The 23,489-nt window shown below is 32.4% G+C and overlaps 3 protein-coding genes across 8 annotated transcripts; all 3 read left to right on the forward strand.

The window, feature by feature from the left end:
* Window positions 1-65: 65 nt before the first annotated feature.
* LOC18050894 (surfeit locus protein 1) lies at window positions 66-5,685 on the forward strand. Of its 2 annotated transcripts, none has more exons than XM_006446310.2 (6): window positions 66-292; window positions 395-510; window positions 624-862; window positions 1,166-1,337; window positions 1,421-1,704; window positions 5,119-5,685. In XM_006446310.2, exons 1-6 carry the CDS (start codon window positions 121-123, stop codon window positions 5,186-5,188), a joined length of 1,053 nt encoding a protein of 350 aa, XP_006446373.1. In that variant the 5' UTR covers window positions 66-120; the 3' UTR covers window positions 5,189-5,685. The 2 variants fall into 2 exon arrangements, with proteins under 2 accessions (XP_006446373.1, XP_024047756.1); XM_024191988.1 differs by having other exon boundaries at window positions 180-292; window positions 379-510.
* Window positions 5,686-6,094: 409 nt separating this feature from the next.
* Window positions 6,095-10,852, forward strand: LOC18050895 (non-structural maintenance of chromosomes element 1 homolog). The gene is made up of 6 exons (XM_024191350.1): window positions 6,095-6,362; window positions 6,503-6,699; window positions 8,443-8,523; window positions 9,550-9,783; window positions 10,246-10,323; window positions 10,411-10,852. The coding sequence occupies exons 1-6, from the start codon at window positions 6,095-6,097 to the stop codon at window positions 10,663-10,665; spliced, it is 1,113 nt and encodes a 370-aa protein (XP_024047118.1). The 3' UTR covers window positions 10,666-10,852.
* A 3,100-nt stretch (window positions 10,853-13,952) lies between these two features.
* LOC18050896 (nitrate regulatory gene2 protein) lies at window positions 13,953-23,104 on the forward strand. Of its 5 annotated transcripts, XR_002907071.1 has the most exons (7): window positions 13,953-14,162; window positions 14,760-15,928; window positions 16,204-16,275; window positions 18,680-18,894; window positions 19,801-20,024; window positions 21,780-22,554; window positions 22,926-23,104. XR_002907071.1 is itself a non-coding variant. In XM_006446313.2 (6 exons), the coding sequence occupies exons 2-6, from the start codon at window positions 14,821-14,823 to the stop codon at window positions 22,459-22,461; spliced, it is 2,301 nt and encodes a 766-aa protein (XP_006446376.1). In that variant the 5' UTR covers window positions 13,953-14,162; window positions 14,760-14,820; the 3' UTR covers window positions 22,462-22,833. The 5 variants fall into 5 exon arrangements, 4 of the variants coding, with proteins under 4 accessions (XP_006446376.1, XP_024046121.1, XP_006446375.1 ...); XM_006446313.2 differs by lacking the exon at window positions 22,926-23,104 and having other exon boundaries at window positions 21,780-22,833; XM_024190353.1 differs by lacking the exon at window positions 22,926-23,104 and having other exon boundaries at window positions 13,953-14,156; window positions 21,780-22,833.
* Window positions 23,105-23,489: the final 385 nt, after the last annotated feature.

Genomic DNA, 23,489 nt, shown 5'->3' on the forward strand with positions numbered 1-23,489 from the left:
GTGACTATTTATTAAAAGTGGTCCATCTTCGTGAAATAAAGGCAAACGTTTGGGTGACCGAATGATATTTTCCCTTGAAAGTTTTACTGAAAAATAAAAGCGCCCGTCTTTTGAAATCAAATGAAAGTGAAGGAGAAGATGGCAGTAGCCTCCATCTCCAAAACCCTAACGAAACTTGGTGGTGGTTCGTCCTTTTTGCTTAGCCATAGGGCCCCACCACGTCTCTACTCTAGTTCTGCAGCTGCTGCACTTTCCTCGGCACCGCAGCTTTCTTCTTCTTCGCAGGATCAAGGTATTAACATTATTAAGATTATTTATTTATTTATTGTTATTATTTCTTTATGATTAATTATGAATGATCAATAATAAATACGGTAGCTGGTTCAATTGGCAGAGAATGTTAGAAAAGGCTCCGCCCCCAGTTCCACATGGTCAAAATGGTTGCTGTTTTTACCTGGAGCCATCTCTTTTGGACTTGGAACGTGGCAAATTTTTCGAAGGCAGGACAAGGTCTTGTAACTTGACTTAATTAACTCTCTCTTCCATTACCTTGTAGTGAGATTTTATTTTAATGAAGTTCAATAATTAAATTAATTATGTGTGTTTTTTCTTAATACATGCAGATAAAAATGTTGGAATACAGACAAAATAGGTTGCAAATGGATCCCTTGAGGCTCAACATTACGTCTCCTTTAACCGAAGATCTTAAGTCTCTGGAGTTTAGAAGGGTGATATGTCAAGGAGTTTTTGATGAGCAAAGGTCAATCTATGTCGGTCCACGTTCTAGAAGCATTTCCGGAGTCACGGAAAATGGCTACTATGTAATTACACCTCTGATGCCAATCCCCAACAACCCTCAAAGGTTTGTTGTGTCAGAGCCTTTTGTTTTTTAACTCATAACTGCTCAAAATAACTGTTACACGATCAGTCTACTTGGGAATTAGTATCCTTGCGTTTGTTTCTTTAAATCATACTGATTATAGTTCATATACTTGGAGTTGCTGGTGAAATATTGTTTGTAATTCAAAAGGATTCCAGACTTTTAATATTTTAAAGGCTTCATGATTCTACATTTCCTCCTTTTAGAAATGTTCATTTCTCCTTGTAATCAATATTCTTTGCTCTTCTTCCTTTCAGCTGACAATGTAATCAATATTCCTTTTAGTGTGAAGTCACCTGTTCTGGTCAACAGAGGGTGGGTCCCCCGCAGTTGGAGAGACAAGTCTTCTGAAGTCTCACGAGATAGTGAACAGCCTTTAAATTTAGCACCTTCTGTCCAACAAAGTCAGCAAAGCTCTTGGTGGTGGTTTTGGTTAAAGAAGCCTAATATTGTTGAGGTTCTTTATTGTGATCCCATGATGTTTTGTTAGTGGATATTTCAGCTTAAACAAGCAATCTTTACTTTTCTTGAAATCTACAGGATGATGTCCCTTCTATTGCCTCTGTAGAAGTTGTTGGTGTTGTTCGTGGGAGTGAGAAGCCAAGCATTTTTGTACCAGCAAATGATCCAAGCTCCTGTCAATGGTTCTATGTGGATGTTCCTGCAATTGCTTGTGCTTGTGGGCTCTCTGAAAACACTGTCTATATTGAGGACACCAATGAAAATGTCAATCCTAGCAACCCTTACCCTCTTCCAAAAGATGTCAGTACTCTGCTTCGGAGTTCAGTCATGCCTCAAGACCATCTAAATTATACATTGACATGGTGTGCTTCTTACCTTTCTCATCTTAATTTTTGCACATGGACATGCACTACCTTCCTGAGATAGTTTTCATGTTACCATTTTGATGATTTCAAATGATACAGTTTTGATTGATATTGCTTTTATTTTGCTTATGGTTGCTGGAGGAAAGAACTTGTTCCCAAGTTTTTTCAGATGAATCATTCATTATTTAGATTGGTCATCCTTCTTTTTTTCCATGACAGCATCAAGTATGACTGTTTTGATACAATCATGTGAATTAATGAGCAGTTTTAATAGGATTTGATACCTGCTTAATAAATTAATAGAATTAGGAAAATTAGATCAGCAAATGTCTTTTGAGAGTGTTTTTGGTTGCATGACATTAATATCATTTCAAGAGTAATACAAATATAGAAAACTTTCCTTGCTGATGATGGCATCTTACAGACATACCATATTAAATGAGATTCAGATATTATGTATTGCTGTGTTACTTCTGGAGTCAGTGAGAGTGTGATTCCTCCCACTCAAGTGTTTACTTCACTAAATTGGGGAGGGATTGGGAATCCCACTCCGTGGGCCCCACCCATTTTTGGAGCGGGGAGTGGGAGTGGGAATCCACTCCCACCTCTCCCTTTTCTACTCTTTTTTTATAATTTAATTCAATTTAATGTTTTAGAATTAATAAAATAAAATAAATAATATTATATTTATTTGAATAATATTATTATATTTAACTAAATAATAATTTGCATTGATTCTAAGTTTAAATTATTTAAAAATAATATTATTATATTAATAGAGAATTAATAAATATAATATTATTATATTTATTTTAAAAATAATAGTACTATATTTATTTAATATTAATAATTAATAATAATAAATAGTTTATTCTAAGAAAATATTAATTTTGTACTAAATAATATTATATTATTATTTTATATAATAATAAATTTAATATAATTATATTTAAATTTAATATAATTATATTAAATAAAATAACTTTTCATTTTATATTAAAATTAATAAAAAAATGTGATGTTCATAATTAAGAATATTAATAATTATTATAAATTTACAAATATAATAAAATAAATTTTTATTCGTTAAATATATTTTTTATTAGTTTTGTAATTAAAAACTATAATTCTTTAAATAAGGATAAAATTGTAATTTGAAACTATTTACTCTAAATTCAAGACAAAGTAAACACATAAATTGGATTCTGATCTCAATTCCATGCTTCCATTCCAGTGTAAGTAAACAATCTACTCTCACTCCCACTCCACATTCCCAATCCTAGGATTCCCACTCTTCAGGATTCTCACTTCAATCCAAAAAGTAAACGCTACCTATGTCTCTCAACAGAAGCATGTCATGGCTCTTTTTGTCAAGAAAACATCTAGAAGTGAATAAAAAACTATTTTATCATCAAGTTCATGAAATCTACTGCTTTGATAACAGGATCAAGGTCTCAATATGATTGGGAAGCTATTTCAGTTTTGCACTGAATCTTAATTGCATCTTGTTTCATTTGTGTCTTAGCGGGAAAAGTTTGATGTGTCCTTGAAAGGATTATCTGTTAACATATTTTGTGTAGTTATAAATATTCTGCTACTTTAGCTTGTAGGACAAGGTCAAATACAAATGAGAAATTTTCTCTTTCAAAATGGTTTGAAAGTAGTTCTGCAGGAGACATCATGCTCAAAGATTACAAGAGAAGAGTTGGAGAGATAAGGCTTTAAGAATCAAGATACAATTTGGCATTTGGATTGGATGTTAACATTTAGAAGTCCTAAGTCAGTATGGGAATCTGAAAAATTTATGAGTTCTGATCAGGTCGAAATGCTAGACTGTCTCATCCTTCACATTTATAGTTGTGTCAGGACATGAAAAACAACTGAAAGGAGGTAAAGTGAATTAGTATGGGTAGATTACGTTGGGATTAAATTTAGTATTCATGTAAGTGATAACAAGATTGTTGAGGAAGAGTTGCTATAAGTACCAGTCAATTAAGGTAGTGTTTACTTTCTGGAGTGGGAGTGTGGAGTGTGGATTCCTCCCACTCCAGTGTTTACTTACCTTAAAAAATGGGGGAGTGGGAGTGGGAATCCGTGGGTCCCACTCAATTTTGGAGTGGGGAGTGGGATTCCCACTCCCATGGGGAGAGGTGGGAGTGGGAATCCACTCCCCCCTCTTCTCATTTTATCCTTATAAAAATAAATAAATAAATAATATTTAATAAAATAAATAAATCATATTTAATAAAATAAATAATATCATATTTATTAAAAATAATAATATTAAACATTAATTTTAATAAATATTAATTAATTATTTATTTAATAATAATAAATATTTTATTCTAAAAAAATATTAATTTTGTACTATATTATCAATAATAATATTTCATTTGTGTTGCTATTATTAATAATTTTTATTCACATAATTTAAATTAAAATTAATAAAAAATTATGATTTACATAATTAAGAATATTAGTAATTATTATTAATTTATAAATATAATAAAATATTTATTTTATTTTCCAAATATATTTTTTATTAATTTTTTAATTACAAATTATAATTCTGTATATAAGGATAAAATTGTAATTTAAAACAATTTACTCCCAATCCAAGACAAAGTAAACAAATAATTAAGATTCTGATTGACAATCCATACTTTTATTTAGTCTAAGTAAACACCCTACTCCCACTCCCACTCCCACTCCACACTCCTAATCCAAGGATTCCCACTCCTCAGGATTCCCACTCCAATCCAAAAAGTAAACGCAGCATAAAAAAATTTAAGAACAGTGATGACGATTAAATATTTTTTATTGTATAAGCTTCGGGGTACTAATGATCAAATTAACTTATGCATCCACTTGCTTGAAGAAATGGCTGAATGCAGAGGTGGTGTTGTTTATGGCCCTGAATATTTGCTTTTGGATGGTGATTAATTTGGCATTGCAGAAAGTATTTTGCATGTAATCTTTCACATGCACCATTAGAGTCTGTAATTCTAAACTAGATTCATTATAAGTTAATGATCATTGTTTTTCTTAGTTTTTGTCTCATCCCAAATGTATCTGCATCAATAAATTTCAGGTTTAAATTGGAATAATTCCCTAATAATTAACAATTACACTCACAAAATAAATTTTTAAATTTAGTTGAACTTCCAATTGGCTATTGTTGGAAATAGAAAGTGAAACTTGGCTTGAAGGGGTAAAGATAATATGCATTACATACGAAGATTATACATGCAAATTATTGACTTTTAAATCTCTAATTAAACTACATATGCAGTACGACTCTCATATATGAAATTACATCAATATGAGAAATTCCACTCAGTGAAGTCTAGGAAATTTGAGAGACCTGCTGTTGAACTTGTTGTAAGATATCTCCTTTTCGTTTTCGACCAGGTATTCTCTTTCTGCTGCTGTTACATTCATGGCTTTCAAGAGACTGAGGCCTAAAAAGAGTCGGAGGTAGCAACTCTTTGAATTAAAAGATTTGAGCTTCGTTTGCTAATCTTTTTGTCATTCGATACTGCACAGGAACTCAATTAGCAAGAATATGGAGTAATTCTGTTCAATTACATTAAGTCTTTTCCTTCTCTAGGCAAAAAAGTTTTTATCTATTAGCATTGATCATCCAATAATTCACGCCATTGTTGAACTGGAAATTTCGGTTTGTTAACTCACTCAGCTGGTATCTTCTTGGTGGCAGTTAATTCATGAAAATATTGTAACTTGGTGATGTGATTGAGTGGTGCTTCACTTTGTGGGGAAGCTTTTGTTTTTTTCGTCATCCTAAGTTTCCTGTATTTTATATTATCAGAAATTGAACAAGGATATGACCCTAGATTTAGGGCAACATGGAGTTGTTATTTGATTTTTTTTTCTTTTTTCTTTTCCCCTTTCTTGAATGATGATTGCGATCGCGATTCACCTAGCTGAGCTTAAATTATTTGTAATATTTTTCCAGTGTTAAAATATAAAATTGAAATTAGCATTTTCTTTTCCCCTTTCTTGTGTAACATGGAGTTGTTATGGGTTGAACCCATAACATGCCACCAAGCATACTCACGGCTCGCACCCAAAGGGAAAAATTGTAGATTTTATTATAGTAGGATTTTTATAAATTAGCATTGAATAAATTAATAATATTCTTAATATATATTTTAAAAAAATAATTAAATAAATATGTTTAAAATACTTTTTACGGTGCAAGGAATATTCATGAATCTGAATTATTATTATTTTTTAAAGAACGAATCTAAATTAAAATTTAAGGGGAAAAAAAAAGAGTAAAGTAATGATAATTAAAAGAAAAGGGACAAGCACGTGTGATGCACTGATAAATGGAACTATCAAAAACAAGATCCGGGCTCGGCCTATGCTTGGCAAAACCCGGTCCGGTCCGGAGCTTTTGCGATTGCGACTTGCCAGCCCTAATGTTTCCCGCCATATCTCTGAATCAGTATTTAGGGTTCTGTCTACGAAATCAATCAAGTATTTCTCAAAAGCCAGATTTGAAAGTAAGCAAAAAATGCCGTCATTGAACTGGAAGCATCACGCTCTCATTCAAGCGTTGATGACACGTGGCCCTCTCAAGGAGAAAGACTTCCACGCCATCTTCTCTGGCCTCACTAGCAAAAGCCCAGGTTTTGCTTTTTAATTTTTCACTTGTTTTTAATTTATCCTTTCCTTTGATTTTTTTTTTTAAATATGTGATTGATTGAACATTCATTTATATATTCATTTTTTTCCCTAAATCATCAATGTAATTTGTAATTTGATATAGGTGCTCATCAAGGGCTGTTTAATGAATATCTTCTAAACATAAACAAGGAACTTTCCTCATGTCAGTTTGAGTTGCGAGCCTGCCGAGACCAATATGTTGGCCAAGTTTGTTACGGCGTCGTTAACAATGTTGCTGATGAACAATCCAAGCTTGGAACAAAGTATACAGTTCAACAAATTGCCTTCTTTAAAGGAATTGTAAGTCCTGTCTCAAATTTATACCCATTAAACCAAATTATTAGCTTTGCAACTGTTTGTTATTGAACCAGTGACTGACAAGCCAACTGTACCTAAAATTATAGGTACATGCCAAGATGCGGCTCATTTCCAAATACTATATAGCTAATTTTAGCTACTCTGCATATTATGGAATTGCACTTAACTCCTCAACATATTAAAAGTTAATTAGTAGCAACAGTGACAGTGGAACTCTAAAGTAAAATTTAATTGACACCCAAATGACTAGTAAGATATGAAGTCAGTCCTGCATCAGTTGATCATCAAATAAACTCATTCTGGAATTTCATCATACTTCCTGGTTAAAGATATTAGATTTCACGTTTCAAACCATTCAAGCATTAGAAGCTACTAATACACTCATTCTTGGTGCATTCATATGTGCTTGATATCCTCGTCTTCTTGATGGTGGAATAAACAATGATATCATAATCTGCTTGTTGCCAAATATTAAATTTACATGGAATGATTAGATTAGTGTTGTGGGGAGGTGCACAGCTTGAAATTTTGGAAGGCCGGACTAAAATGTGTTTTTCTTATCAAATGTGTACTCGTAATTACCCAGAAGTTATTTCTTTATAATAAATCTTAATATTGTGAAGGAATACAAATGACTAATCATGCGTCGTGAGAAACTTTCTGGACGTATATCCAAGGAGCTGTCCCTAAGGAAATTTTAACCCATTACTTCTTATTCAGAACCCAAAGGTTATACTCAGTTTATCCCTCCTATATTCTGGAAAAAGGTCTATTTTGAGTTCATTCTTAGCTTGAAAAGTTGCTTTAGGAGCAAGGATGCATCTAATTAAGTTTTCAAGAGTTATGAAATGCCTTTTATGCAAAATCTCAATCACTCGTTCATCCAAAGTTTGATGAAAGTTGCAACTTGGTGTGATGTCTGCTTTAATATTGTATAGGGCACAACTCACTATTTCATACCATAAAAGCATGCTGTTTTATGTCCTTAAATCCTTTGCTTGTTTGTTGTACTTTGGTTTTGCCCTAGTTCTGATCTTTAGACTAAGTATGTCAATGTGGAGCCCTTGTCTATGGTAGTTAATATTGGTTGGGACGTAGATCACTTTGTCGATATAGTCCTTTCCTAATAAGGGATTCCTTATTGTAATATAGTAAAGACCAAGATAAAAGACAAAGAAACACAAGTTCCAAGACACTATAGGACAAAATATACTGCATTGGAGTGTGTGTTTTTCTTGTCTTTTAGTTTATCCCTTATTGGAAAATTACTCTCTCTCTCTCTCTCTCTATATATATAAATATATGTAAGCATTCTCAGATGTATTGAGATTTAGAAAACTTTGTGATGTTATGTGTTTCCTCGTCCTTCCAACTATAAGAACTTTATTTATTGGATATCAATTGTTATGAGATAAAGCCAAGTTTGGGCTTCACTATAATCTCTTGTTTACTTTGAATTCTAAGATGCTTCTTTTAACTTTATTCAATCCTATTAGGAGGTACTTGGTGACTTGATTTTTTGTTAGTACCTCAGGAGTCTTTTAATATGTCCTGAAAGCTTTTTAATTGATTTATTTTACTCTTTTGAGCTGCATAGATCTTTACATGTATGCTTTGTTTTGGATATCTTTTACACAATTTCCTGTATTTTTTCTGCTAATACCTAATAAGCTTTCTCTGTTTTATCAAAAAAAATAAGTTATATGCATCTGATGTTGATATCAGTTAGAAGCAATTGCCCAAGATGTGATGGCTCAGGGTAGCATATCCAACATTGACGCACTCAATATAAGATTGGAGAATCAGGTATTGTGACTTTCTTCCATTGGCACATCTTGTTCATTAGAAAATTTAATCCAGTGTGTTGCATATGATTTAGGAGTATATGTGTTATAAATTTATTTCTAAATATAAACGTTTTTGTATATATGCATATCGTGTAGCACACCAAAGTGATAGTACTCATTTCCGGTATGATGAAAGTTGTTGTCACATATCATGCTTCAAACTTGTTTTTGAAATGCTAATATGGAAAGCAAAAATGAGAGTTTGAATCTGGTGTTTTTAAGAGCTGAAAACGCATCTGGCTGTGTTTTCTGAAAATAAAATTTAAGATCTTAGAACGCATCTAGCTGCATTTTCTAAAGTAAAAATAATAAAAATGTATGCAGTAATATTATTTGAAATGACAAAAATATACAGCACTGTCTCAAATCAGAAATATCTAACAAAATAGAGACACAGTTTATAATTTCTAGGTTAATACTCCAAAGCAGCATACTTCATTGTGTGAAAGCATTATTTTCATTTGCAATTACTTGCTGAATTAACAAGTTACATTGTAATAGTAAAAGCATTGGGCTTTAAGACTTGGAGATCTCAGCAGACAAACATAGGTCAAACAAAAGCTTCTTGTTGGTGGTATTGCCAAATAATGTCCTCATACTCTATAGTAGGCAGCTACCTGTACCAACTATAAAAAAATGAGAAAAACAATTTTCTAAATAAGGTGAGGAATGGAATGCACGTGCTGTGGACGTTTGAAGTAAGAAACAGCTTTTATGAGGTGGAGTTTGAGTTTGGATGTTATTTGGGGCTTCCAATTCTTATGAATTTAGAGTAGTTCTCCTTCTACTTCCATTGAGTTCGGATCATGATGCTGCTTGTTTGTTTATTTTTATTCTCTGTTATTTGCTATTGGTTTCTGTATTATAATGAGCTTCTAGTTGACTGCTTGTCTATATTTTTTTGCACTTGTATTTTCAGTTTTTGAAAGTAATGGTATTTTCTGTTTGGAAAAAGTACTTGACAATTCTCTTGGTTTATTTTCAGGTTTTGTCGACTCAGGGATCACAGTTAGTGGATGGTCCACTTCCTGCTGCATTCAGAAATTTTACAATGTCTCAGAAGGAAAAAACTCTGGATGAATTTGTGCAGGACCAGTGGCTTTGTCGCACCCCAGATGGAAAAATTGGACTTGGTGTTCGATCTTGCCTTGATCTGCGGGGTTGGTTCCGCAATTTGGATGTTCCTTTTTGTGAAGTGTGCAATGAAGCTGTAGTGAAGGTATTACTCAAATCGTTTCCCTGCCACTCCATTGGACTTGCATAATCTGTTGGGTTGGTGCAATTCGTATTATTTATGTTTTTCTTTCATGTTTTCACTTAATTATTGTGTGTGGTATAATAAACCCTTATTGCAAATTTGCATTATCTGAATAGTGATATAATTGGAAGTTGTAGTTCATATGTCTCAGTTCTTTATGAAAACCCACAACTAAGTTTGAAAGTAATGATTATTTGAAGTTTTGGACAAATATAGCTTCTAGACAGGTCTGTTAATTGGAGGTTAAAAATTCTAGACATGTATACTTAAAAAATTTAAAAAGTAGTTCTTAGTTCTTATATATATAGACACAAACACATATTTTAAAGAAAGTCAAATGCTTAGTTCTGAACATTTATCAAAAACCTCCAGGTTTTAAAATTCCAACTGCCACTGATGTTGAGTTGTAACTGTTTCTGACAGGGAGAATTGTGCCAAAATGAAGGATGTGCAGTTCGAATCCATCACTACTGCCTGAAGAATAAGTTTTCGCGAAGAAGTGTATCGATCTTGTTGCATTCCCTTTTGTCATGTATATATAATGAACATATTTCTCATAGATAAGTCTGCTAACTTGATAATTTTTAGGGTGAAATACTTTGTCCACGCTGTGGCTTGAAGTGGCCGAATCAAGTACCAAAGGCGGAAATCTTAGACGAAGAGGAGGTGCCAAATGCTACAATTCAGAGCCAGCCAGCTCAAGGACCCAAGAGAAAGAGAACTAAAACCAATGAAACTCATGCGAAAGATGCTGTTGGATGTGGTTCCTCTCAATCTTCTGTGCCCAATTCTGATTTTAGAAGAATAACTCGGCGTTCTTCCCGTCCTGCCAGCCAAAGGTAAATATTGTTTCTGTGCTCATTTTAGGAGTATAAGATGGAAATGGTTGTGTATTTTGCTAGCTTCAATGTAAATTGTGTGTTATGTTTTGAGGACAAACACCGTGGTACTACTAGTCAACATAATATTACTGCAATTCCTCAAGAATTGCCGACTTTCAGGTGCTCTATAGACCGCTGGAATTGGAATATGGGATAGTTTTGTTTAATAGATAGGCAAGACAATGGTGACGTATTGATTACTAAACGCTGAAACTGAATTATTATAGTTTTTAGATAATTTTTTTAAAATTAAAAACTAATTAATTTGCAATTATTACCCTAATGGTTATGAAATGTTTAATAATAATAATTTGAGTAAGAACATTGAAAGTTCTTTTAAAAAGTCATCACAAATTATTAATTATTGGCAGTCTGGACAGAATCCTAACAGTCATTATATTATTGTTCAAAGATTCTTATAAAATTTTATTTTAAGGTGATACTGATACCAGAAGAAAGAAGCTACAGTCTGATCAGAGCACATGCTTGTAAAGTTTTGTTCAACCAGGGTTCTTTTGGCAGCTTTGCTGAAAAATAAAGCTTGGTCTGTAAAAAAGTCTTAATTTACTTTTTTTGCAAGGCCACATGTACAAGTTCTCAACACTAATAGTGTAAATTTTGGTTTATCCCACTTAGAATGACAATCTTTAATTTATTTTTTTTTGAAAGTTCAGTTTACTCACATTTTTCATTTAAAAAGGAAAAAAAAAATTCAACAAACACCTCTAATTTTTGAAGTCTTTTATTAGGAAAAAAAAAGTATCATTTTAGGTGGGAGTAAATTAAAATTTATCCTGATGTATTCTTTCCTCTCCATTGTTTGTTTGAGGACTTACAATTGGGAAATTGACCCGTATGCTTACTCATTCTTATTGATCTTTCAAGAAATTGTACCAACGAAGCTTGTAACTAATAATTAATTACTGTTATTTTTATTATTAAAAAATGACCTACGGAAGCAGATGGTATGGTTTCTGTACGAGTTTCCCTAAAATACTCGACTAGAAGCCAAATTCCATGAGTCATTTTTGACATATTTTATATGTCAAGTTGATTGTAAAGTCGCAACAGTCGTCTAAAGGTTTGCTTGAAAGTTGCTAACTCTATATTTTTATTCTTTATTCGTCGCTGCTTTAATTAATTTCATTAACCAAACAAAACCCACCCAAATGCTTCTTTTGGACCCACTTTTAATCTCACTCTCACCACACAAAGAGCTAATCTCTTTAAACCAAAAAAATTAAAAAAAAGGAGAAAAAAGAAAGAAAATGTTAATTAAGGAAAAAGAAGGACCAAAGGTTGTGCATTTCATGGCAACAGTTTCATGATGATGTACTTTTTTGAAACATCTAGTAAATGCCAGCTATTTTCTTGCAATTAAATAATTAATAAGGTTGATATGATTTGATTTCTGCGCTTGTTTTGTCCATTTGCATTTTCCAGCTTGTTAAATGTTAATATTTATCCCCACCAATATACCATGTTATGTTTTCTTGAAATTTCTCTTCTGTTAGGTAATTTCCATTTTATTTATTTTTTTCTCCTTCTAAACACATTAAATTTCATTTGAGATTGAAGTACTGTAAAAAAAAATTATAACTATTAAATAAAAATTAATAATATATAATAAATATAAATTTTAAATAATAATTATGATAAAATTATTAAAGATATAATAAATTTTTCATTATACAAGTAAAAAATTATATTAATATACTTTATAAGTTACAGCAGTTAGTGTTTATTAAATACTTTAGTACTATAATTTTTAAGTTATAACTGCACAATTTCAATCCCAAACGCACTATAAATTTCCCTTTTCTATTTATCAGTGATGAAGTCTACTGCATGGTAATTGTAATTCTGTATTTGCTCGTAAATGATTTTGTGTTATTGCGAAAATAACTTATTTGTTAAATTTATTCATGCACTAAACTTCAAAGCCAAAAAATTAACTAGTTTTTTTTTTTAAATACGTGGAAGAAAGCTAGACTGACGGCACTCGGCGGTACGGGACACGTGTTAAAATCAGATCTACGGTTGGAGAAAATAAAAAATTAAAATTAAAGATTTTAATTAAAATATACAGTGACTGACCACCGGGTTCTGTAACTTGTGCCCAAAACTTTAATAAGAGCCAATCGAGTCATACCACCATTAAAAAATATTATTATAATTTTATTTCTTTTTATTTATAATTCTGCGAGAGAATTTTTGTGTGAAAGTTGCGTTTATAACTCTCGCTTTTAGCAGCAGCTTGTCTTTACTTAGGGCCAGTTTGGCGTTGCAGATACGAATAAAATAAGTTATTTGTCCTGTACAGATGAAATAAATTATTAATTAAAAATATAATTTAATATTTAATAAACTGTGTTGTTGCGATTGTTATAAATTAAAAAAGTATAATACATGCGTTTGGTAAATTTTATTACGAAAGTACTGTTGTATTATATAATAACTAAAATAAACATACATTTTAATTATTTTTTATTTTATGTTTAATAAATTATTTAAACATATTTTTTTTTAAATATGTAAAATTACATTAAAAATAGATTGCCAACGAATTTGAAACAATTAATTAACAAAAATATAAATATATAGATTAAACTTTAAAAGCATAGTTATGAAATTAGCAGATGAACTTATCACATCAAAATTAGAGAGAATGTACTTAATTATGGTGGTAACTAAATGTAACGGTAAAATAATATCTAATGATTTATATATTAGGATTTATGGATAAATAAGATATAATTATTTTTTTATTAAAATATTAAAGTTATAATAGACATTTTAAAAAATCGTAGTAGCTTATTGAATAAGCTACTTATAAAAAGTAATTCTTTACTTATTTTTAAAGACTGCTGATAAAATAGAAAAATTATAAAATAAATTATTTTTATAAAATTTATTAAATATTATTTTTATCAAAAATTATGAAATAAATAATTTATTGAATTTTAACTTCAATCGCAAACGGAGCCTTAGTGACGAAGGAGACGAAGGTGTCGCGAAGAGATTTTAATTTTTTTTTCATAAAGAAAAAAAAAAGGTTCACTTTTTAAGGGGGAAAATAGTTCTTTCGATATTGATAAATAAAATAAGTAAAAAAATGACAAATTATTTATTATTATAAATAAATAGAAAAAAGGTCGAAACAAAGGAGGTGGGGACCACAGTCCACAAAGTGCTGTCTTTTCCAATATGCCTTTTGCATGGGAACAGCAGCCACGGGTTGCTGACTCGACTCGACTCCATCGGATTCATTTTACAGAATTTGATCTGATCAGTACTTTTATTCTTTTCTGGAAATAAAATAAAATAAAATAAAAGATGAAAAAGGCAAAAAGTAACGGTTAACACTTCCTGTGTTGGTGAGTAGAGTTATTTATGTGAAGGATTCACTTCTCTCTCTATAGAGTAACAAATCCTGATTGAGTTTAGTATAAGGTTGAAGTAAGTTTTTTTTTTTTTTTTTAAATTAAATTTTGTAATTTCATTTTATTTTATTGATTATGATGCCTCTGTTCTTCAAGTTTTCTTAGCAGTTATTGTTTTTGTCTTTGTGTTTGATTCAGCTCTTCTATTTTATTTTTATTTTTATCTACTACTCTGTGTGCATAATTGTGTATGCCATGATGAATTCTTAATTGGTGAATTAGAAAAGAAGATGGGTCTTAAAACTTAATCCTGTCGTGAATTTTGTTCCCGTAGGTATTTTTTGGCTGTAATTATTTATCCTAGTTTTATGTTTTATTGTATGTTATCGGTTTTTGTGATTTCAATTTGATTTTGTTTTCTTCTAAATTTGCTTTTGGATCCTGGATTTTCTCTTTTCAGCATTCTTTTGTTTAGCTTTTCTTTAACTTATTTAGTGAAAAGATGGAAGCTTCATCCTTAGATCCTATGTTTTAACTAATATAAATATTTGGTATTGTTCTGGGACCTTCTCAAACTTATTTTATACGCTGTACATACATTTTGTTAATAGTTTTGAGATTCTTGGAAGTTCCATTTCGTTGTTTTATCTCAAATGCGTGTATTTATTTACAGGGAAAGCCAGAGTCCTATTTGGTCGTACAGACGGATACCTTCCAACATCTAGAACTGGATAATGGGGGTTTCCAGCTCTAAACTAGAAGAAGATAAGGCCCTGCAGCTATGTCGGGAAAGGAAAAAGTTTGTTAGGCAAGCACTTGATGGAAGGTGCTCCTTAGCAGCCACTCATGTTATGTATGTTCAGTCCCTAAGAAACACAGGAACTGCTCTCAGAAAGTTTGTTGAACCTGAAGGTCCAATTGAATCTTCTTTGTACACTTCTACTAATGCAACCCCCGAGCCCCTATCTTTAACAGGAAAGTCCCCTTCTCAGTTCTCATTTTCTCCTAATTTTTCACAGCATGTGGAAACGACTGGAATCCATTCCCCGTCTCCGTCTCCTCCTACCTCTAGCAGGTTTCAGGCAAATCATATGAAATTTAGGGGCTTTTCTTACAAAAAAGTTGAAGAAAAGCCTCCTTCACCAGCTATTGAGGCAGTAATATCATCAAATACCCCACAAAATACCACGCCGCGTTCCACTGAACCAGCTGAATCATCACAATTTGAGGATTCACCCCTCCCTCCAGAAACCCAACCATGGGATTACTTTGGTGACCATCCAATTGACCATCAATTTTCTTTTCAAGAAGGAAGGGGAATGAACCAACAGTATGAGAGTGCTGATGATTTAAGACGGCTTAGGGAAGAGGAAGGAATTCCAGAGCTAGAAGATGAAGAAGAGAAGGCTTCTTTTCATGAGAAAGAACAACAATCTCAGGATTTGGAGGATGACTTTGACGAGCCGGCCCCACAGACTCTTGTTAGACCTTTTGAAAATCGAAACAGGCTACATGATCATAATGCACCGAGTGCTTCACCTACCATGCCTTCTGCAGAAAGTGTTGCTTCTGAAAGTGAGTTAGTGAATGGGGGCAGAAGCAACTCTCCTCCTTTATCGCCAGTCAGAGCAACTTCCTCTATAGCTGCTCATCCAACTGACCAGAAGGAAACACCAGTGAAAGAAGATTGTATTGAAAACAAGGTTGCCTCTAAGGACTTCTTCTCAAGCATGAAAGACATTGAACTTCTCTTCATAAAAGCCTCTGATTCTGGAAAGGAAGTCCCAAGAATGCTTGAAGCAAATAAGTTGCATTTCCGTCCTATTTTCGAGGAGAAAGATAGTATGAACTCACTGACTCCCCCTGAAATTACTGTTTGGGAAAATATTTTTGATGCTTGTTTTTATTGCCCCTTCTATTAGCTATAGTTTTGTATGAATCTAGGGATGCTGTGTGCTTTTTCTGTGGGAATTTTTGTTATAGTTTGGTGCTCTATGGAGGGCTAATAATAAAATCGGCTTTACAATATGTATTTTTGTTTTTTTTTCCCATAGGTATTAACTCCCTTGTTATGAATTTGTGAGTTATTTTCACTAACACAAATTTCACTTTTGCAGGTGATTCAATGGCATCTACAATCTTGAAGGCCTGTTTTTCTTGTGGTGAAGACCCACCCCAAGTTCAAGAAGGTAGGCCTCTTTATCTTTTTAGTTGCAATAAATACACTATAATGACCAAGAAACAGTAAAGATTTCTATTCTTCAATATCACCAAGTATAATGCTTAATATTCAGGTTAGACTTAAGGTTTAATAATATCTAGCATAGTGGTGGATTGATCTTTAATTGAATTATTATTAGGCACTATTTTTAGTGACCATAAGGTGATGTATCTCTGATTTTTGTTCGTACATTTTGAGTTTTGGACCATATTCCTGGGATTAGGCCATGATTGGACTTGACATATTGAAATATCGATGTAAAGACACGGTTCTCTAATTTTAGTTAAAATGCAAGTGATTTGTTTCTTAAATCTTTGTTGTTGTTTTTTCCCTGTAGAAGCCCATGCTGCGTCTTTTTCATAATCATTTTGAGATTTCTTTCATTGTCACGCCTTACTGTTTTGGTATGATTCACAGATCTCTTTAGCCAGGGGGTGCATAAGGCAGTGTTTTTTTGCCATTCTTGTTCTTTATACTTTTGAAGTGTTGCTAGTCCATCTTACCTGTCTATCCTAATTTTCCTTGAGACATTCTTGTTAGAAGTATTGTTAAAATTTGAATTCACATATGAATAAAAACACTTGTAAAAGCTAATGTGGGAATGTTATATCATTGCTCCCTGTCCCACAGTTTCAAGGGAATCAAAAGAAAATGAATAACATGAGGCGTGTGACAATCATGTAACATGCTTCATTAGTTTGTGGTTTTAATTTCTAGTATTATTTTTCATATATTACCTAGAAACCCCTGGCCAGAAAAAAAAAATGTAACTATCTACCAAAAAGTCTTAAAAATTTTGCTAGAAATATACCCTTAATCCCATTGGAAAATGATTGTGTGGAATTTAGGGAAAAATGCTTTGAAAATTGTTGCAATTTTACTAGACAAAACTTGTAGACCATCTAACAGAGCACTATGCTTTTAATATTTTTGAATTATTTAGGAAAGTATTAATACTCCAATACCACAAGAAGTTGAATTGGTTGTCATCAATTGATGCACATTCTATAGTTGCATTACAGAATTAAAAACTGGTGAACTGGCATGTCAGAAATGTATAAGAAAGACTATCATAGCCAGATAGATAGTGTAACTAGACCCCTTCAAAGTTCAAAGTCTTAGTGCTCCAACACAATAATAAATTTGTTTACTTTAAAAATTTAAAGCTTTTATCATAGCATATGTTACCGAACAACAGTACATTCTAGAAACTATTGAAGACATTTTCAACTTCTATTTAGAAAGGTGAGAAACAACTTATCATTTTTAAAAAGTTTGTTTTGAAACCATTCTTATCACTGTTGTTTCTGGAAAACAGAAAACAAACTTTGAGAAACAATACTAAGAATCCCTTAGCATTTTTGCTTTTAATACTCCAAAAGATAAACATAAAATCTTCTGCAGTTTGGGCTGACAATTTTGACATGATTTACGAGCACAAATTGAACCTAACAATAAAACTATTTGTTTATGTGTCTTTGTAAACAGTCTAGCAGTTCCCATGCATGGCAGCTATGCCACTTCCATTCCACATTGCAACATCGAGCTGAGATGTCCCACTTTCTTACTTGGCCATTTTCAGTTCCCATTACTGTCTAAAGTTTGTACAGAATTGGGTTCTTCTTCTAAAGACTTGGGTAGCCTCTGGTTACAATAGCGTCAATTTGTTGTAGTTATCTTGTAGAGTTATCTTGTTAGTTGTAGTAGATATACTTAAATAGGTATATCGAAAGGAAAGTAAGAGAGGTTTTTCTACCATTGTTAGTTTATAATTTGGAAAGTGGTCCTTCCAAACAACCATCTTTTATCAAATTTATTCCTAAAATCCATGATTCATGCACCTGATTGCATGAGTGTACCAATTTTAAATTTTTCTTGGTGTTTCGGTTGAAAACAGCTCTTTACACCATACACTAGCTTTGTTTGAGTTGATCTATCATCTCTGGAAATCGATTTGCAATCAATCTATTTTATTCTTTGTGTTTGGTTGATCTGTTTGTGACGTAACTCAAACTTTTATGCTGAAACTCAATGATTTTTTATATGTTCATAATTATAAATGAATGCCATAAGATGATTTAAGCTATTGTCACATTTCATCAACTCGACAATTATCAGTATGAAATTATGTAAGTTATTAGGGTTGTATAATAGTAATGCCCTTATCTTGACATGGTATTGACAATTAAAAACTGTCTGGACAATGAATTGTTGGATTTCCAATCATAGATTTGCATTTATTACTTGCTAAATGTTTAATAATCTGATAAAGCCTCTGTCTTCTGCAACCACTTTTATGGAATATTTTTAATCAAATTGTGGCCGATCGTTCTTTCTTGGTCGCTAAACATGTCTTTTATATGTTTGCTCAGAGCCTGTTCAAACAGATGTAAAGTACTTAACTTGGCATAGGACTACATCATCTCGATCATCTTCATCCAGGAATCCTTTGGGCGCGAACTCAAAGGATGATGTTGAGGACCTTACCGGTGATATTTTTGATAGTATTCACATGATCTCAAGCAGTCATGCCTCAACTTTGGATAGGCTATATGCGTGGGAGAGGAAACTTTATGATGAAGTAAAGGTACCAAATTTCTTATTGTGGTTATAGTTTTGATTCTGGAACTTCTTATATTCACACTATTTTCTTAGTGGTTCATTAGATGATGATCTATTACAAACTAATATGGAATGAACAAAAGCATAGGGAAGAATCTCATCCATATTTGGAGAGCAATTAGGTTTAGAATTCATGATATATTGCTGTTAATGTAGTTGTCGACTTAATTATGTTAAGACTTGGAAAAACTGATGCCGGAATTCTCTTAACATTCTTTTGAGCAGTGATATTATGCTTTCAAATTCAAAATCTTAATTTAGTTTTCAATATTGATCAACTCTCCTGCAACATCCCACCTGTAGTGGAGAGAAAATAATGGGAAAAAATCAGTTTGGATGACGGCATGATGCCATGGAGTGATATCTCATATGAAATAAAAAATTTTCGTCTAAATATTTGAAGTTGTCTTTCTTGCTTTGCCTTTTGTTTAATTTACTGGAGTTCAATCATAATTATGGTATATGCCATTTAGAGGGGGAACAGAAAAATAATAATATTAACACCACGCTCTTAGTAAATCAAGATGCTGTTTGAGTCTTTATGAAATGAAAATGCAGATGTTTCATATGTTTTATGTACTTAGTTTATTTGTAACTTGTCTTTTGACTAGGATGGACAGTTTTTTCTTTTTCTTTTTTATTTTTTAGATAAATAGTTTCTTATTTAGTTGAACCGGGTTTAGTGAAATCAATCTAAAGCATCAATCCATAAATCTTAATCGTTCTTTTTCAAATCTTAAAATTTTCTATACATTCTATTTCAAAATGGCATGAGCCTTTCTTCTCAAGTTGTTTTGCTTGAAAGCTTGAGAAGTTAAGGGTGTTTTCCTTGTCATAAATATATTACTTTACCAAGTCATCTTGAATCCAGGCTAGTGAGATGATCAGAAGAGAGTATGACTCAAAATGTAGAATTTTAAGACAGTTGGAATCAAAAGGAGTAAGTTCCCACAAAATTGATAAAACCCGTGCTGTAGTCAAGGATTTACACTCCAGAATCAAAGTTGCAATTCACAGAATTGATTCAATATCAAAGAGGATTGAAGAATTAAGGGACAAAGAGCTACAGCCACAGCTTGAGGACTTAATTGAAGGGTATGCATTTTTACTATCTCCTTTATTATTTATTATTGTTTGTTAGTACCTGATTTAACCATTGCATATATTTCATCTGAAACAATTATCATGGCTACTTATTATTATTTGATGTCAGACGTACGTGCTTCTTGTGGGACTCACTTGTCCCAAGAAACATTGTACATTTTTAAGCCTGCAACTTGTTATGACATGTGCTAAAAGTTTTACTTGTTTATGAAGGGAACGGATTGGACTTTTAGTTCTTTGCTTCGCAAATTACTAGTGAAGAAAACACACACACACACACACACACGTACATGTATATACATATATATACATACAGTTAGGTTCCAATCGTTGTTATTGATTCCATCTCATGTAAGCAAGTTTTATTTTATGGTTTGCGGACATGGACAGCCAGAGGATTCATTATTGTTAAAAGGATTATGGGTTATGCTTTAAAAGACTAGTAATTCCATCACATATTCACAAACACATCCCCATACTTTTTTATGTCTTTTTTCCTTTTTGTTTCTGGATATCCAAAAAAATATTCTTCAAACTCATAGAACAACATAAAAGACTGCAACATGTAATAAATAATATAGACAAGGTATGCGTGATAATTTCTTTGTCTAACAGTATTAGAATTTGTGATGTCTAGACTAACCTCCTTTCATAACTTTGCTTCAATAGAAAATTGTTACTTTTTCATCATTTATACGGACATGTTTAGATGTCAGATTTTGCAAATAATTCATTTACTTTTATTGATAAATATTTTTGTTCCTTGTCCTCGCATCTCCATATTTAATTCTTGCTTTATTGAGCTAGGATTGTCTTAACGTAAGGAAGCATGTCATTAATTTTCAAAGTAGCAAAAACTTGGTGTTGGATATTCTTTCTTGTACTTACAGTGGTTTTTTCTTCAAACTAAGGATGCATTTTTTGTTCAATAATGTTGACGATTATTATTTTTTGGTCCTTGAACTTCTAAGTTTCAGACTAGCTTCTATCTTTTGGATATTCTATTCTTTATTACTTCATTAATGTTGTTTGACATTGATTAATAAATCATATGGTTTTCAAGTCTTTTGGTTTGGTTTAATAGTCGTTGAAGTTACAAACGGAGTTTGAAGAGTGGAAGCATTAGTTGCATGACTTCGTTTCTTTCACATTTCCGCTCCATCCCCTCTTCTGTTTTCAGGATTTGAATTTCTACTGGATTCATCTCTTCACTCTTAACTTGAAGAGTAGGGAAACACCATCCTGCAGGGTGGCTAATTATTATCTTTTTATTTGACCAGGAGGTCCTACCTGTATAGTTACCATTAAAGTTGATTTATTGCAATCTGAAAAAAAACAAACTTTTCATTTGCATTCTGGAATTAATGAGTTTGTGATTATGGGCTAGACTTATGAACTAGGTGAGTGAAAGCCTGCCTGCATTTGCATTTAAGTACTGCTGCAAGCTCCTTGCAGCAGTATTTAAAAGTTCCTAGAGGGATTTTGTTTACTTGCAATTTCCATATTTTCTTAGATTCAGTTTGTGTCACTCTCATTTCTCAATTTTGTTCTGTTACAATAATTATTATCAGCTTTACTTAAACAGGATTGCGTCCTTTTGTTTTCTCCATTCTTCCTCTCTCTCTCTCTCTCTCTGTGTGTTTTTTTCTTTTTTTCCTAATTATTTTACATTAAATTCATTGAGGTCATATTACCTTACATTGTCCAGCTAACTTGCTGTGGTTTTTATCCTTGTATTGATGCCAGGTTAAGTCGGATGTGGGAAGTGATGTTTGAATGCCACAAGCTTCAATTTCAGGTCATCTCGGTAGCATACAACAACGCCCACAGCAAAATCTCCATAAAGTCAGATTCACATCGGCAGATTACCATCCATCTAGAAAATGAATTAAGCTCTCTCTCTTCAAGTTTTACAAAGTGGATCAGTGCTCAGAAATTCTATCTGCAGGCCATAAACAATTGGCTGGTTAAGTGTGTCTCTCTTCCTCAGAAGTCTTCTAGAAGGAAGAGGTGGGCGCCACCCCCACCACCATTGAGAAATTTTGGACCTCCAATATATGCCACCTGCAGTGTCTGGTTGGACTTGCTTGATTGGTTGCCTTCCAAAGAACTCACTGATTCTATCAAGAGTTTAGCTTCAGAAACAAGTCACTTTTTACCTCGCCAAGAGAAGAATCAAGGGAAGAGTGGTAGTGAAACAGCAGTTAATTTGTTGGCAGATGATGCTTCGGAGGACTGGATTTCGGGCTTTGACCGTTTCCGGTCAAGCTTGGTGGGATTTCTTGGCCAGCTGAACAACTTTTCGGAGAATTCTGTACAGATGTATGCAGATCTCAAAAAGGCCATCCAAGATGCTAAGATTAAGTACGATGAATTGGTCAACCGAGAAGCTAAGAGTAGCAATGATCAGTTGAAATCACAAGCTTAAGTCTTGGCTCTTAAATAAATCTGGAAATTGGAAAGGAAGAATAATTGCGCATTGTTCATCAAGATATGGTGCGGAAACACTGAAGCATTTTAGGTATGAGTTCGAATTATCGGCATTTTTGTTCAGTGAAAAGAAATAAAAAAAAAAAAAAAGGGTGGGGCATTTGGTTGGAGGTTCTTTTTAAGTTATATTTAAGCAGAAATAAAAGGAAATAAAATTAGTTAAAACCATTTGTTGGGGTAATTAGGTCAAGGCTGTAATTATATTATCAAGTGAAATGATTGTAAAGAGAGTTGTTGAAGTTACAGAATCTACCTTTGTAAATTTAACTTATTAGAAAGTTGCATAATAAATTCCCACTCCTCAATCCTTGCACCCATTTTAGCAAAATTACACTGAAGGTTGTGATATTTTGCTAGCTTAAGTAATTAATATTTAAAAAAAAAAATCAATTTATTGTACAGGTGTTTTTTGAAGGCTATAAGAGAACAGAAGACATACAGTTTGTTTGAGTTTCTAATGCCTGATTGGCTGATGAAAATGGTAAGCCGTACTTACAACTAGATATGCTACTATAGTTGCCAGTGCTCGGACCCATGCTCAAATACTATTGACAGGAAAATCTTGGGGCAGGGTTTTTTAAGATTTAATGTAAATTAATTTTGGTAATTGTTTGATTGTAAATATCAGCAGTAATTTAATGTAATGTTAATAATATTTTAATTGTAATTAGTTGATTGTAATATAAGTATTGGAAAAAAAAAAGAAAAAGGATATGCCCATTATAGTTGAATTTAACAATGAAACAACACAAATAGTTGTATCAACACCGAACACTTATAAAAGTTTGAGTAAAAAAAAAAAAAAAAAAAATTAAACTATCAGCTCGGATGGCATGAAAAAATTGGTAGAAAAGTAAAGACTAAAAAGTAGTTAATAAAAAATAGAAGAGGATTTTCTTAAGTTACAGAAAAATATTATGTTGGTCATCAGATGATAAATTCTTTTATATCTTCTTATAAACTGCG

The sequence above is a fragment of the Citrus clementina genome, unplaced genomic scaffold (assembly GCF_000493195.1).
Source record: "Citrus clementina cultivar Clemenules unplaced genomic scaffold, Citrus_clementina_v1.0 scaffold_2, whole genome shotgun sequence".
Taxonomy (NCBI): Eukaryota; Viridiplantae; Streptophyta; class Magnoliopsida; order Sapindales; family Rutaceae; genus Citrus; species Citrus x clementina.

What these genes read in the sequence shown, in the direction of transcription:
- LOC18050894 (XM_006446310.2), top strand. Translation starts at nt 121, where the DNA reads ATGAAAGTGAAGGAGAAGATGGCAGTAGCCTCCATCTCCAAAACCCTA. An exon ending in TTTTTCGAAGGCAGGACAAG is followed by an intron (nt 511 to 623) that starts GTCTTGTAACTT and finishes TAATACATGCAG; the next exon opens with ATAAAAATGTTGGAATACAG. An exon ending in AGAAGCCTAATATTGTTGAG is followed by an intron (nt 1,338 to 1,420) that starts GTTCTTTATTGT and finishes TGAAATCTACAG; the next exon opens with GATGATGTCCCTTCTATTGC.
- LOC18050896 (XM_006446313.2), top strand. Translation starts at nt 14,821, where the DNA reads ATGGGGGTTTCCAGCTCTAAACTAGAAGAAGATAAGGCCCTGCAGCTA. An exon ending in CCCACCCCAAGTTCAAGAAG is followed by an intron (nt 16,276 to 18,679) that starts GTAGGCCTCTTT and finishes ATGTTTGCTCAG; the next exon opens with AGCCTGTTCAAACAGATGTA. An exon ending in CTTGAGGACTTAATTGAAGG is followed by an intron (nt 20,025 to 21,779) that starts GTATGCATTTTT and finishes TATTGATGCCAG; the next exon opens with GTTAAGTCGGATGTGGGAAG.
- LOC18050895 (XM_024191350.1), top strand. Translation starts at nt 6,095, where the DNA reads ATGCTTGGCAAAACCCGGTCCGGTCCGGAGCTTTTGCGATTGCGACTT. An exon ending in CCTCACTAGCAAAAGCCCAG is followed by an intron (nt 6,363 to 6,502) that starts GTTTTGCTTTTT and finishes AATTTGATATAG; the next exon opens with GTGCTCATCAAGGGCTGTTT. An exon ending in GCAATGAAGCTGTAGTGAAG is followed by an intron (nt 9,784 to 10,245) that starts GTATTACTCAAA and finishes TGTTTCTGACAG; the next exon opens with GGAGAATTGTGCCAAAATGA.